General features: G+C 37.8%; 1 protein-coding gene across 1 annotated transcript; it reads right to left on the bottom strand.

Moving 5' to 3' along the window:
• Nucleotides 1–9,801: 9,801 nt before the first annotated feature.
• On the bottom strand, nt 9,802–12,664 carry LOC142760990 (trophoblast glycoprotein-like). The gene is made up of 2 exons (XM_075864167.1): nt 12,384–12,664; nt 9,802–11,943 (listed from the first exon to the last, which is right to left on the bottom strand). The coding sequence occupies exon 2, from the start codon at nt 11,694–11,696 to the stop codon at nt 10,494–10,496; it is 1,203 nt and encodes a 400-aa protein (XP_075720282.1). The 5' UTR covers nt 11,697–11,943; nt 12,384–12,664; the 3' UTR covers nt 9,802–10,493.
• Between the last annotated feature and the right edge of the window lie 4,016 nt (nt 12,665–16,680).

Here is a 16,680-nt window from a genome sequence, read left to right as displayed (position 1 = left end):
TCTATGTTATTGTACAAATGAATCCTTACTTTTTAGTGTATATACAGTACTGTGCAAACGTTTTAGGCAGTTGTGGAAAAATGCTGCAAAGTAAGAATGCTTTCAAAAATAGAAGTGTTAATACTTTTTTTTATTAATTAGCAAAATGCTAAGTGAATGAACAAAAGAGAAATCTAAATAAAATCAATATTTGGTGTGACCGCCCTTTGCCTTCAAAACAGCATCAATTCTTCTTCGTACACTTGCACCCAATTTTTGAAGGAACTCGGGAGGGAGGTTTTACCAAACATCTTGGAGAACTAACCACAGATCTTCAGTGGATGTAGGCTTCCTCAAATCCTTCAGTCTCTTCATGTAATCCCAGAGAGACTTGATTATGTTGAGATCAGGGCTCTAAAACGTTTGCATGGTACCGTTATAAATAATATGCAGTGAAATACGATCATATAAAATGCTGTAGGGTAGGTGTAAAAAATCTTAAATAGGGGCTAAAAAGCCAGGATATTCCCTGGTGTAGAAGAAAAAAGAATCTATTGACCTCTTGGAAATGTTCAGTCATTTAATGTCAGTCTTTTATTCTAGTTTGCAGGTATGAACAGGTGCATGGGAGCAAAAGACCTGCATGGCAGGACTACAATATTTAGATGGTAATTTGCAAATCTGGTGACAAAAAGTCCAGAAATGCATTTTCCTACAGGACAAATGCCATTGATTATATTATAAGGTCACATGCACACAGCAATTCTATGTGCTTTGAGGAATATATCAGTGCATGGAGTGCAGTGCTGACCCATATTTCACTTCATATGCTTTTGTGTGGTGCCATATTCTCCCCTAGAAGATCATGTTTACTTACAGAATCTGAGAAAAACCTTGGTGTTTCAGTGATAAATTGCAGGCTATGAGGGCCATATTTAGGATTCATGTGCTATTGTTCTCATATACCGCAATGTGTATAAAGTCTAAAATGAAGTTACTTTCCTGCGGCTGATACTCTTTAATTTTGATTTGGAGGTGGCTGGACTTCACAGCCGGAAATATACGTAGGGTTTTGTTTCACCCCCTGGTCCTGGCCCACCCCATCCATTTCTTATTAGCATATCTTTTGTACATGTATGCTTTTCTGTATATATTTTTCAGATACAACCTTATTCTAAAGTTTGTGTTTGTCGGTTTAGATACCACATTGTACTTATTACTTCCTGATTTACCTAGCAAACACACACACACACTTCTTGAATTAGCACTTTCACGTTTCTTAGGATATTTACACTGCATTGGTTTTTGATGCAATTTAATTCTATATGGAAAAAATAGAAAAAAATTGAAGCACTCACCGTTAGTGGCAATAAAACTTCTTTATTCATCAAGCTCTTGATCTGTACGTTGTGGAATGAACCTACAGCCGTTTCACGCTACACATGCTTTTTCAAGGCCCTTGAGCGTGTGTAGCGCAAAGCGGCCATAGGTTCATTCCACAACATACAGACCAAGAGCTTGATGAATATTTTAAGTTTTATTGCCAGTATCGGTGAGTGCCTCAATTTTTTTCCATTAACAAATCAGTGCTGTGCGTGTCGGTGAGCACCTCGTGAGCAAAATAAAAAAAGCCAATTCCAGATCATATGCCAGAAGAAAAAAAATCTCCTCTCAGGTGGACGTTTGTGTCTGAATTTGGTCAGTACCAGCCCGTTTCCTTTCTACCTTTTTAAGTTAATATACTGCTTGTATTCATTGCATTTGTTTATTATTTCTGGGGTGTTTGCACCTCAAAAGTTTTTCCCTTGTAATGTTAGTGGACTATGGGCCAAAAAAAAGGGTCGTTTTTTCGTATTGTAATGAATCCAGGTTTTGTGCGTTTCTTTTAATTGTTGAGGTTGTGTTTATTGATTGAATAAAGTTAATTGTGTCAGATTGACTAATGTGAATGTAGCTAGCCCTTGTTATAAAATGCACCAAAATGTGGCACATTTCTGCGGCATAACATTCTATCACTTTTTAGACCTATTTATGAAGCAAATGCGTCAAATAACAAAACTTTGGTTTCTCATTACGCTTTTCAAAAAAGTCTAGAAAAGGGGTATGGCTCAGCAAAAAAATTGCGCCAATGTTAAACTAAGCCAACCAAGAGGTAATATATGGTAGATAAAAGGGTCTAGCAAGATGCACCAAAACCATAAAGTGTGTGCCATTGTGATAACTTTGGCGCATCTTCTGACTGCCTAATGTTAGTTTGCACTGTATAAATCTTAGACATATTAGTAAATCTGTCCCATTATTCTCATATTCTATTTTAATGTGCTTCAATTATAACCTCCTCTCTTTTCTATTGCCCAATGGATTTTTTAATTGGAGGCAATTTATAGAGCACCGCTTCCTTTTTTTAATTTAGTATTTTATTTGTGGTGGCGCCCATCCATCCCTTTATTACATTTTCTGCTAGTGAATTGACCGGCCTGTTATTGTAGTTATCACGTAAATCCTTCCTGCTTTACAAAGATCTCCTTATTGCAGAAGTTTGGGATGCCGCTCTTCTCTATTCTAGGTTGCTAGGTAGAAAGCCATGAATTACTAGAGTCTTAGAATTCTTAGCAAGATTATAGGCTCAGTTAAATATTCCAATATGATTTTACTGCAGTGTCCTGAACAGTAGGGATCCATTACCTTATATTAAACAATAATTAGGCTAGAAGGATCAACATTAAGCTACTTTAACTTACACCAGTTTTATTATTAGTAATTACAGTAGATGATTATTACAGCACATTTAGAGAAGCCTCGTAACATATTCATAAACAAAGCATTTTACCCAGCACATAGCCCAGTCAAACACCAATTGCTCTACATTTGCTACAATTACATTATAATCACGTTATTAAATTAATGTCCATATATGTGCCAAATCAGAAAATTATTTAACAAGGCACTGACTGTCAAAGAAAAGCACATAAATAAATTGTGCTCTTCTCCACAGCGACTCATAGATCGCTGGTCATCGCAAAAAGAAGATTCAGGGTAACAGAATTTGGAGGCAGATGTAAATATAATTGATTTAACCATACTATAAATACCAGTAAAGTGAGACAATATGGAAAATGAGCTATATTTGTAGACTTTAAACAGAAGTACGGATGGAATGATTCAGCTATTGTGATATTGACTTCACAAAGGATATGAAAAGCCTGAAGTTATATGCATAATTCATTTGATCATCATATGATAAAGCTGAAAACCTAAACAGTAATGGAGTTAAAACATAAACATATAAGCAGTCCAAGGTTGGGAGTACATAGACTTTTTGTAGCCTGACTTTCCAAATATAACTATCGAGCTACAGATGTTATCCAGAAGAATACTTTGGGCTCCATGCAACTCAGCGCACTCCTGCGCCACAAAATATTTCCATGTAGCCCCAGCCTTAGATGTTATCAGTTGCCACTAGCATAAAGCTGGATGTCACATTTCTTCTTCAAGACACATGGTTCAAGTTTTGTCGTACCGAAGACCTATAAGGTTTAACCAAATAAGTGGAAGGAAGGTCGTGAGATTGCCTAAGCACTGCAGATAAAATGCTGTACGGGTGGAACTGAGCCCTGTGCCTGTCTTTTTCTTAGTCACATTGAACTTGATATGTACTGTGTTTTCTGCCATATACTGTACTGTAGTTGGAATATGGTAATGGGATCTCCCATACACTGTCATAAAACAATACACTCAATTATTTATGTATAAGCAGATATTTCTGTGCACAGAACGATTGGCATCAGACACCAAATGTATGTTTCCATTTTGGATAAAATTTGGGTTACTGAAATAGAATTTTGTACTGTAATAGTGTCAACGTCATGTAGACCCATTACATTACATAAATACATAGTTATCAACGACTTTATCTGACACACTGCATTTAAAATGACTTAAAAGCATACCTAACGATGAATCAGTGACATACTTTTATAAGCCAAGATCATTCTAGATAGAAGATATTTAAACTGTAGGGAAAAACTCTTGGGCAGTTTGAAGAGCACATTGCTGTAAATGTCTTTTTTGACCAAAATGGTTTTCATTCAAGTTACTCAGAATCCAAAGAGTTGAGAAAATGCACCATTTGTGTCAAAACCACTTACTTCCCTTACAAACCTCAGGTTACTACTTTGAGCTGTTTCTTTTTTGTCATTCTTGGTTCGCAAATCAATTTTGTCAGTGTTACAGCCTTATATGCGTTTAACTGCATGAGTCATACCCTCCCACAAAATGAAAACAGTCATATCTCCCTGCTGCTGCGATCAATCCAGTAATCTGCTCGGAAAAGGACATGCATAGGAGGTGTAGATATATGTAACGTGAAGCCGCTCTGAAAAGGACTACATTTACGTAAGTGCCAAAAATTATTGTGAAACTGCATCCCAGGATAAGTATAAAGAAAACCAGGGTCATGGTTAGGCCTTCTTTACATTATATACTACTGCTATAGCACATATGTTCACAACTCTCAGTATAATTTCTAGTTGCTTCTTAGTGCCTTGGTCTATATTTCTGGAAAGCGTCTAATGTTCTCGTTCTCGAACTTTACTCCTGAAAAGTAGTATGGTTGACGCTTAGCGAGAAAGATTTAATGAAGAATGTGCCACAGAAGCAACATAAAATGCAAAAATATAGGTTCATACAAGTTTAAAGTAGGATACAAAAAAGTTTAAATAAGCAGCAAATAATTATTATGCTGCTTAATATGCATATAAAAACCATGTACCATTAGCTTAAAGGGGAATTCCCTTCAGAGACCTGACATATCCGCAAAACATGTCATAAATGCCAGATAGATGCGGGTCCAACACCTATCTCTAGCACTGGGTCCCCTAAACCCCGTTCTGCCACTTTGTGTTGCGGCTGAAGCAGATATCCGACCCTGAAGGAAACAGCATAATTTGCTGAGCTAAGCGGTTTACGTAAGTCCCATAGAACTGAATGGTAGTTACAGAAACAGCGTAGCACGCATGGTATGCTGCTTTCATAAAAGCCATTCACTACTATGGGACTTACGGAAACAGCGTCGTTTAGCGAGTTACATGGTTTTCGTAACTCCCGAACATATAGTCAGGAAGTGGTTGGGGGGGAAGCGGGAGCAGAAAATGGTAGAACAGTGTTTAGGGGGCCCCGATCTAGAGATAGATGCGGATCCCAGTGTTGGGACCTGCATCTGACAATTATGACATATCCTGTGGATATGTCATAAACGTCGCTGATGGGAAACCCCTTTAATCTCCTATGCCTAGGAATTACCCTCCTACGAACATTAATATACACATAACATTTATGTCTAGCTATCTACTCACACATATATACAGATTTTTATCCTGATTTCTTATTCGTCATCTAAATATTAATTTGCTTAGAAAATACAACCATTTTCTTATACAGAGGGGGGAATGCTTTTTGTTACATTACTGTTGTATACCCTCAACTGCCTGCTGACCTGGCTTAGATCATCCAATTCATTAAAAATTATTATTTTTACATTGCAATCCTAGTTCGTTTTCATGCAAATGAGACAATCTGTAAACGTTAAAACGAAATAACCCCCCATGACAATTGTGATTTTGTTATATCTTTATCTTTTAGAAAGGGATTCATAAGGAAAATACCTTGGACCATGCAAAATATATTTCTAGGTCTAAGCTCTGACATATGCACAGCAGACAACAGTTGTTTGTCATTATGTCTGTGTAAGATACAATCAAGTCTAGGAAATACACTAGATATTCATAAAATGCATAGTCAATTCAGTTACGTTAAGTATTTGGTTGCTCTAGCCTGCAACTTGTACTTATTAAGTAGCTTTTAGCTCAATTGCCTTATGAACAGAAGTATCAACAGTGACATCTGCAGGTTTTAAAAAAAAAAAGCACACACGACAGAACACTCCGATGAAGTCCCATTACAGCAGTACAAAGAAAAAATTTTTATTTTTCAGAAACTTCATCCCATCAAATACATAAGGGTGTCTATTTAAATAACCACAACAATTCTGATGTTCAGCTTGGCGATTTGCTGCTCACAAAATACAAATGTGCAAAAGTAAGATTCGTAACGTGAAAAGAAAAACATTGGTAACTTAGAACATGTTTATATAACTATAATGAGTGACAGAATAGAAGTTATTCACTTTTTTCAAGATGGGTAAATTGGAACAAAGGCATATATTGTCATTTACATCAGTGACTCCTGGTTACAAATTATCTGATCCCAATTCTCAGGAGCATAGTAAATAGGTCAAACTTCCCATCACAACTCAGAAGAGTATCAGACTTGGCAACCCCTAAAATCTATTTTTATTCTGTCTACCCAATACAGTACAAATTAAAAAAACAAAAGAAAAACAAACCTTTTCCTGCAAATACATCAGTAGTGTTACAACTAGATAGCACCAACTTGTTCATTGTATCCTTCACAAATAACTTTTCCAGCAAGAACGTCTCAATTTATTTTTTACCCATAAACAGTGTACGGCCCTGGCATATCATTGTATATTTTCTAATGTCAGATGGGTTTGTTCAGGTCTGTGTCTGAATATAAATCTTACTGTACATGAGGAAATCTAGTCAAGGTTCTTTACAGCATTTAAAGTGGGTAACAAAACATTAGTCATACTGCTTTGGCATGGTAGGCTAAGAAATCAAAGATTTCCTGATATTCCATTCAACTTTTAACCATAAACCTAAAGTAGACAAACTGCTAACATTCACACACAGAGATGTAAATTATTCAAGAAGTCATTAGAACTGGAGATACGTAAAGAAAAAAAAAGCCTCTCCCATAACGACTAGACTTTCAGCTTGTAACTCCATGGAACAACTTATAGTCACCCCCATGGCTGCTTAGAGTGAATAGATTACATAGAGTGTCCTCTTAAACAGTTATTAGATCCAAAAGAAGAAAAAAATAAAAATAAAAAGTGTTAAATCAGATTAAAGCTGCCCATACACTTAAAGGAACAGTGTCACCACAAAAAAAAATTTCATGTCAGTTTAATGTTAGTGTTTTATTAAAAACGTTTTTATTTATTTGTGTGTTTGTGTCTTACTTTTTTCTATTTTTTCACTTTTTCTTCCTTATGGGGGCTGCCATTTTTTTTTCCATTTCTGTATGTGTCGATTAACGACACATACAGACATGGAATACGGCAGCCAGTCCCATAGGGACTGCGAACGGGTCCCGTCCCATCCACTTCTGTGTACGCCGTCTGTGTGGGAACTGCGCATGCGCCGCTCCCACACAGTCCAATTTGAAATGCGCGCCGTCCGGCGCCATTTTCCTGTAGACCGGAAGTCGCGGCCGGACAGTAAGATTACTACTTCCGGTCGCGGCTTCCGGACTTGTGCACTTGGACCAGCAGCAGCAGACGGGCCGGAGGGAGCCGCGGCGGCAGGAGCAGGTAAGAGATTTCTATGTATGTTCGTGTTTGTGGGTGTTTACTACTGTATGTAAACCTACTACACTGTGTGTTAGCTCAAAAAATGGCGACACACAGTGTAGGAGGTTAGACCGTTCAATCCCCTCGTTTATCCCGGCACTAGCCAGGATAAAGGAGGGGGGGGATTCTCAGAGCTCACTAGAGTGAGTGCTTTTTTCCCAATTTTGCAGCAAAAAGCAATGTGGTTGCTTTACCACATGCAATGCTGCAATTTTGGGAATAGCTCCATCTAGTGACCAGCAATGGAAAATATTATAAATTAGAATCTAATTTATAATATTTCCTGACTCGTGAAAAAAATAAAAAAATTTTGAACAATGTTTAAACACCTATACACTAAATGTTTAATTAAAAACAACATGTTTTGCTGGCAACACATTCCCTTTAAGATAGAAGTCGGACAAATCGCTATTCCTCCTGACTCCTGCATGCTCGGGTGAGTATTCAATAGGAAGAGGGAAATAAGCCGCTGCCAGGAAAAAAGGATCGGCCATGTTAAAATCAAACACTCCCTCTAACATCTGCCGGAATCTGTTTGGCGACTGTCATCTGATGTGTATGGGCACCTTAAGGATGCGTTATAATATTGAACTCTTGTAGGTACAGACTTCTGTTGAATCACTACAGTAATCCTTCAGACACACACACACAATGTATTACTATAATCAATTAAAACTACTCCCACCAAATTATCTTGGGAGTTATAGTGATTTAAAAATCAAAATGAGTGACAGGAGATTATAGGTTTTACGTCTGAATATTATGTAAAATCTCATCATACATGGCTTTCTAGTATTAGCAGAAATCATTGTACAACCACTGGTACATAACAGCAATATGAAAACCAAAAAATGTAAAGTTTATTCGTCACAAAACCCAACAGATGTACAATATGACATTATACTGTTCTGATATTCTTAGTGCAAATACAGCGGCGATGAGAAGCAAAAAGCATTCCTCTCATTAGGTTTGGTAATGTGATATTTCATGTATTTATCAATGATGGCACTGACTGACAGTGAACTGCAAGACACTCCTAAAAGTTCAGGCATAGCGTTCAGCTTACTGAGAGAGTGGCTTATGCGAGTACTCTGAAGTAGTGATTATATTTTACTGAAATGCACATATACATTCAGCGTAAAGATTCTCAATTCTGCCATACCTTTATAGCACTCAGGTGAGATTAATATTGCAGGGTAGGCATGAAATAAACCTCTGAGATAACATTCATATATATATATATATATATATATATATATACACACACACACACACACACACACACACACATATATACACATACATACATACATACATACATACATGCATGCATACATATACACAACTGGGAAGATAATTTCTGGCTTTAGTTGACTTGACCAAGCATATCTACAATGTATGATTATACAGTTTTAAGACACAATTTATATGTTGATGACCAACATCTATCTTAGGTTAGCATTTACATTTTAATTCAAAGGCTAAAGATTAAAAGGAGCATTATTCCATTATTATGTTTGAATCTCAAACATTTTCTAGCAAACTCCAATAAACGATGACTGAACTTTATATTCACATCTGCATAGTAAGGGTTTGGTACATTTTTAGAGGATATTTAAATCTGGTTTATGCATTGGAAAAATTAATAATCTAAAATTGTACAACTTCCTTGGCAAAGTCACAAAAATCATTTAACATTACATAGAACCAAACAATGAAAAAAATGTTGAAAAAAAAAAAAAAAGATCCAAACCAGTATTAATACATAAGGGATTTGGGCAGGCCATTGGGTAAACAGGGTTTAGAGACCCTTCTGAAAATGAGTGGCAGATAAATAAACATGCATTTCCCCCTCAACCCAATATAAAACATAGCATTCTCATGCAAGCCAGAGCCACTATTGGTACTGTTGGAAACACTTTTGGACACAGATAAACACAAAGGGTTAACCGTCCTTCAAAGCCATATACTGTATTATTCATATTATTGCTATTACATATTTCCATTTTAATATTAAGCTTTGAACAGTTCACAAATATTTCAGTCAATGCATTTGTTTAAACCAGATTGGCAAATTGGTATATAAAAAAAAATGTTTTATACATTTATTGCAAACTCCAATATATTGTATATACATATATTGTGATTCTAGTTACTACTAAAATACTATACAAAATAAAAAAGTTTTTACATGTTCTCCTCTCTGTACAGGACTCCAAATAAGTCCAAAATAAATCAAACATTTCATGTGTATCGCTCGCACTAGTCTTGCTGTAGAAAACACACCAAGTAGATGGAAGATCTTTTGGCAGAAAACATCCACACACTGATTATTTTAATATATTCTTTATTGAGTCTGAGTTATTAAAATCAGGTGCAGTTTATAGAAATTCGGATTTGATATAAACTGCATATCTCTTTTACAAAAAACAGTGCAAAAGTATTACTGTTGATGTTTTCCAATTCAGGATCTCAAATAATAATTAAAAAAAGGAAACATTGTACATGCTGTTGTAGAAGTCCTCATGTTATACATGCAAAGATTTGCAACCTTGGAAGCATTCTCACAACTTAATAGTTCACAAAGCGTTATAAAAAAAAAAGTAAAAGAAACAAAAACATAAATCTTGAGGCAGTTGTCGTTGACTGGTATCTGGATTGGCAATGGGTGGTACCAACAGGAAATCAAATGAAAGATAAAAAGCAAAAAGTATCGTCGCTGCTGTGCTACGGTCACGTTCAATGTTTTTTGTTTGTATTAGGAATGGATTCCCAAGAACAGCAATAACACAATTGTGTTCTGTATGGATGTTCAGCATGCGGAGTTCAGAGTAAATGATAATGCAGCAATAAATGCACAGTCACATGAGGCATTCAGAAGTCCTGCATGGAGACATTGTTTTCTTGTGTTCTATTTCTCCAGCAGGGGGTGATAAGGAGAGCAAGCTCAGGGTTAAATGCATTATCTGTACATTAAGTTCATGCATAGATTAAGTGTTGCTCTGGTCCACAAAAACATTCTTTATACATCAGAGTTTGTGCTCAAGTTTGTCAGCCTGGGATCTGCATTGATCTCGTATCTGTAGTGATAACCCTCCATGTGATCTCTGCAGGCATCTCTGATGTTGTAGATCCACTTTTTAATACCCTTCCTGTTTAGATACAGGACAAGCAGAAAAATCACTCCTATGAGGGCTAGCACCATACCCAGAAACACATAGGAGGTTTGCAATCCGCTGTCAATTGTAAACAGTGGGCACTCGAGCTCTGAGAATTCAATAGAAAGCAATGAAACGTTCCACATCTTCTCTGGGTCGGAGCAAAGCAAGCTGGACGATTCCTTCACTACTGTGGTGTTCTTCAGCCAACTGAGAAAAGGTTCAATATCACAGTCACAGACCCAGCTGTTGTCATTGAGGAACACGGACAAACCAGGTTGGCTAGAAAAATCTAGAAGTGTTGTGTTTTTTAGGTTTTTTAAAGAGTTATTTCTCAGATCCAAAGTCTGAAGGCTGTCAAGGTTGGTGAAAATCTCAGATTGGAAGTTGACCAGGGAATTGTTGCTGAGGTCAAGGTGTTTTAGGCTGGGCAATGAGTTGAATGTGCCCGTTGGTAAATACAATAGATTGTTCCCACTTAAGTCCAGCTTTTGGAGGTTACTCAATGATCCATTCTGCAGGGCACCTGCCACAAGGAAGATAATAGACTCATTGTAGAGAGAATTGCTAAAGTTCAGCTCTAGTAGTGGACTGCTAAAGTCACCGCCAACTTGGAAAGACAAGTCACTAATATGACCCAACTTATTGTTACTAAGATCCAGATGCTTTAGCCCGGGAAGGTTCCTGAAGGTATTCCTGCCCAGGTTCTGGAGGTTGTTGTTACTGAGACCAAGATTGCTAAGATTTGTTAAGACTTCATTAAATGATCGCTCATGCAAACTGCTGATGTTATTGTACGTGATGAAGAGATTCTTCACGTATGAAGGAAGGTTTTTGGGCACCTCCTTTAGATCCTTGCTCACACATTTCACAGTCCGGGCTGCATCTGAGCACTCACAATTTGCGGGGCACACCGTCTGTTGTTCGGACTGAGACCACACACTGCCCAAAACATGCACAAGCACTAGGACTTGCAATAGTGACCCTTTCATATTTCTTCCATCACCTCCTAGTCCAGGCCCCCTCCCCCAGAGTCCCAGGAAAGAGGGTACATAAGAGGAAGGCATCTCCCCGGCTATTGTGTTTTAACCCCAGGGCTCCCCTTTAGAGAGGGCTTCGTGACACCGTCCGTTGTCGACTCGATCCCAGATGCAAATCTGGCGGCGACGGCCAGAAAAAAAGGGAAGCGCAGTGTGAACAGCGGAGAAGCTTTCCACCTGGTGCCAGCTCCTTACGCCGTGTTCATACAATGCTGACTTTATCCGAAGTGCTGGTAGCCGTCTCCAGGCTCGGAATGAACTTTCACAATGAAACCTGAGGTAAACAGAAACAGTAGTCAGACATAGCAGTGACATAGTAAAGACAGGCTCATAAAGCAGCATGCTCCCAGCCCAGCCTTTCATCTCAGAACAAAACCGAGGTCACTTCTCCCTCTTCCTTTGCTGTTCTTGTCATGGGGTTAATTCAGGCTTCAGGTTACATTCTCCACGCCCTGGATAATCTTCCAAAGAGTAACCCCTTCCCCCTCCATCGGGCATCTCACTTATAGACAATTATTTCTATCACAGAACCACTCCCCATCCTGGAGAACTGTTGTGCAAGACAAGTCAGTGAGTGGAGCAGGCACCGTGATGGGCTGATAACTCCAGAGAAATCCACAAGTCTCCACACAACTTCTCCCACCTCACACAACAGTTTCCTCACAACTGCCCACACTGCATGTTACTGAGTTCCCGCCTTCCCTGCCACTTTACCTGGAGTCGTCCCTTGTTTACTGGGGATTCCTGGCACTGGTCTCTCAGCAGCGACTCCTCCACATCCAGCTGCTCACACCAGCCTCTTACTCCGTTCTCCTGCTGCTCCCTGGTCCTGCCTCTCGGGTAGATACCACTAGTGTCCACCAGCTGGAGGGGGAGACGGCAAGTAACCTGTAGGAATCACCTTTTCTTCCAGAACTCTTCTCCACTAAGCGCTCAGCACACTTGATATAATACACACGAGCTCCTGGGTAGCGCAAGAAAACACTGCTTGTCTCCTGCCATCTCCGTAAGGAGTAATGTGCGGATTGTGAAGTCCCCTCCTGGGGATGGGAGCATCTTGTGCCTGGCTCCTCCCCCTTCTTCTCTGAAGAGGCAGCCTTATGCTAGCTGGTGGGGAACATATGAATGTACAGAGGAGAGGTGGTGGCCGAGCAGTGCCCTGACTGGGGCTCAACTACAATCCTCGTCACTAAACTTCGCTTCTTGTGCTGCGAGACTGCTGAGGTTTTAGTCAAGGGTTGCAGCTCTGGTTCTCCCTAGGTGCTGAGTCCCCTGCTTGGGTGAATATTACAAGCTGTGTATAATGTATGGGGTGAATATTACAAGCTGTGTATAATGTATGGGGTGAATATTACAAGCTGCGTATAATGTATGGGGTGAATATTACACGCTGCGTATAATGTATGGGGTGAATATTACAAGCTGTGTATAATGTATGGGGTGAATATTGCAAGCTGTGTATAATGTATGGGGTGAATATTACAAGCTGTGTATAATGTATGGGGTGAATATTACAAGCTGCGTATAATGTATGGGGTGAATATTACAAGCTGCGTATAATGTATGGGTGAATATTGCAAGCTGCGTATAATGTATGGGGTGAATATTACAAGCTGTGTATAATGTATGGGGTGAATATTACAGCTGCGTATAATGTATGGGGTGAATATTACAAGCTGCGTATAATGTATGGGGTGAATATTACAAGCTGCGTATAACGTATGGGGTGAATATTACAAGCTGCGTATAATGTATGGGGTGAATATTACAAGCTGCGTATAATGTATGGGGTGAATATTACAAGCTGTGTATAATGTATGGGGTGAATATTACAAGCTGTGTATAATGTATGGGTGAATATTACATGCTGTGTATAATGTATGGGGTGAATATTGCAAGCTGTGTATAATGTATGGGTGAATATTACAAGCTGTGTATAATGTATGGGTGAATATTACAAGCTGCGTATAATGTATGGGGTGAATATTACAAGCTGCGTATAATGTATGGGGTGAATATTACGAAGATTAACTGTATAATGTATGGGGTGAATATTACAAGCTGCGTATAATGTATGGGTTGAATATTACAAGCCTGCGTATAATGATGGTGAATATTACACTGATTGGGGTGAATATTACAAGCTGCGTATAATGTATGGGGTGAATATTACAAGCTGCGTATAATGTATGGGGTGAATATTACAAGCTGCGTATAATGTATGGGGTGAATATTACAAGCTGTGTATAATGTATGGGTGAATATTACAAGCTGTGTATAATGTATGGGGTGAATATTACAAGCTGCGTATAATGTATGGGGTGAATATTACAAGCTGTGTATAATGTTAGGGGTGAATATTACAAGCTGTGTATAATGTATGGGGTGAATATTACAAGCTGTGTATAATGTATGGGGTGAATATTACAAGCTGTGTATAATGTATGGGGTGAATATTACAAGCTGGTATAAATGTATGAGTGAATATTACAAGCTGCTATATGTAGGGTGAATATTACAAGCTGCGTATAATGTATGGGGTGAATATTACAAGCTGTGTATAATGTATGGGTGGAATATTACAAGCTGTGGTATAATGTAAGGGGTGAATATTACAAGCTGGTATAATGTATGGGGTGAAATTACAAGCTGCGTATAATGTATGGGGTGAATATTTACAAGCTGTGTATAATGTATGGGGTGAATATTACAAGCTGTGTATAATGTATGGGTGAATATTACAAGCTGTGTATAATGTATGGGGTGAATATTACAAGCTGTGTATAATGTAAGGGGTGAATATTACAAGCTGTGTATAATGTATCAGGTATGATGGGGTGAATATTACAAGCTGTGTATAATGTATGGGGTGAATATTACAAGCTGTGTATAATGTATGGGGTGAATATTACAAGCTGTGTATAATGTATGGGGTGAATATTACAAGCTGTGTATAATGTATGGGGTGAATATTACAAGCTGTGTATAATGTAAGGGGGTGAATATTACAAGCTGTGTATAATGTAAGGGGTGAATATTACAAGCTGTGTATAATGTTATGTACAAGCTGTGTATAATTAGGGTGAATATTACAAGCTGTGTATAATGTAAGGGGTGAATATATACAAGCTGTGTATAATGTATGGGGTGAATATTACAAGCTGTGTATAATGTATGGGGTGAATATTACACGTGCGTATAATGTATGGGGTGAATATTACAAGCTGTGTATAATGTATGGGGTGAATATTACAAGCTGCGTCATAATGTATGGGGTGAATATTACAAGCTGTGTATATGTATGGGGTGAATATTACAAGCTGTGTATAATGTATGGGGTGAATATTACAAGCTGCGTATAATGTATGGAGTGAATTAAAATAATGTATGGGTGAATATTACACACGCTGCTGTATAATGTATGGGGTGAATATTACAAGCTGCGTATAATGTATGGAGTGAATATACAAGCTGTGTATAATGTAAGGGGTGAATATTACAAGCTGTGTATAATGTATGGGGTGAATATTACAAGCTGCGTATAATGTATGGGGTGAATATTACAAGCTGCTGTATAATGTATGGGTGAATATTACAAGCTGTGTATAATGTATGGGGTGAATATTACAAGCTGTGTATAATGTATGGGGTGAATATTACAAGCTGTGTATATGTATGGGGTGAATATTACAAGCTGTGTATAATGTAGAATATTACAAGCTGTGTATATGTATGGGTGAATATTACAAGCTGTGTATAATGTATGGGGTGAATATTACAAGCTGTGTATAATGTATGGGGTGAATATTACAGCTGTGTATAATGTATGGGGTGAATATTACAAGCTGTGTATAATGTATGGGGTGAATATTACAAGCTGTGTATAATGTATGGGGTGAATATTACAAGCTGTGTATAATGTATGGGGTGAATATTACAAGCTGTGTATAATGTATGGGGTGAATATTACAAGCTGCGTAAAATGTATGGGGTGAATATTACAAGCTGTGTATAATGTATGGGGTGAATATTACAAGCTGTGTATAATGTATGGGGTGAATATTACAAGCTGTGTATAATGTATGGGGTGAATATTACAAGCTGTGTAATATTTGTATGGGTGAATATTACAAGCTGTGTATAATGTATGGGGTGAATATTACAAGCTGTGTATAATGTAATGGGTGAATATTACAAGCTGTGTATAATGTATGAGTGAATATTACAAGCTGTGTATAATGTATGGGGTGAATATTACAAGCTGTGTATAATGTATGGGGTGAATATTACAAGCTGTGTATAATGTAGGGGTGAATATTACAAGCTGTGTATAATGTATGGGGTGAATATTACAAGCTGTGTATAATGTAAGGGGGAATATTACAAGCTGTGTATATAAGTATGGGGTGAATATTACAAGCTGTGTATAATGTATGGGGTGAATATTACAAGCTGTGTATAACTGTATGGGGTGAATATTACAAGCTGCGTATAATGTATGGGGTGAATATTACAAGCTGTGTATAATGTATGGGGTGAATATTACAAGCTGTGTATAATGAATGGGGTGAATATTATCAAGCTGTGTATAATGTATGGGTGAATATTACAAGCTGAGTATAAAGTATGGGGTGAATATTACAAGCTGTGTATAATGTATGGGGTGAATATTACAAGCTGTGTATAATGTATGGGGTGAATATTACAAGCTGTGTATAATGTATGGGGTGAATATTACAAGCTGTGTATAATGTATGGGGTGAATATTACAAGCTGTGTATAATGTATGGGGTGAATATTACAAGCTGTGTATAATGTATGGGGTGAATATTACAAGCTGCGTATAACTATGGGGTGAATATTACAAGCTGCGTATATATGTATGGGGTGAATATTACAAGCTGTGTATAATGTATGGGGTGAATATTACAGCTGTGTATAATGTATGGGGTGAATATTACAAGCTGTGTATAATGTATGGGGTGAATATTACAAGCTGTGTATAATGTAT

Source organism: Rhinoderma darwinii, chromosome 4 (genome assembly GCF_050947455.1).
Source record: "Rhinoderma darwinii isolate aRhiDar2 chromosome 4, aRhiDar2.hap1, whole genome shotgun sequence".
Lineage (NCBI taxonomy): Eukaryota > Metazoa > Chordata > Amphibia > Anura > Rhinodermatidae > Rhinoderma > Rhinoderma darwinii.
The sequence above is the reverse complement of the archived record's forward strand: the minus strand, read 5'-3'. Positions and strand labels throughout refer to the sequence as shown.

Excerpts from the sequence above, each read along its gene's own strand:
- LOC142760990 (XM_075864167.1), bottom strand. The coding sequence starts at position 11,696 with ATGCCTTCCTCTTATGTACCCTCTTTCCTGGGACTCTGGGGGAGGGGG.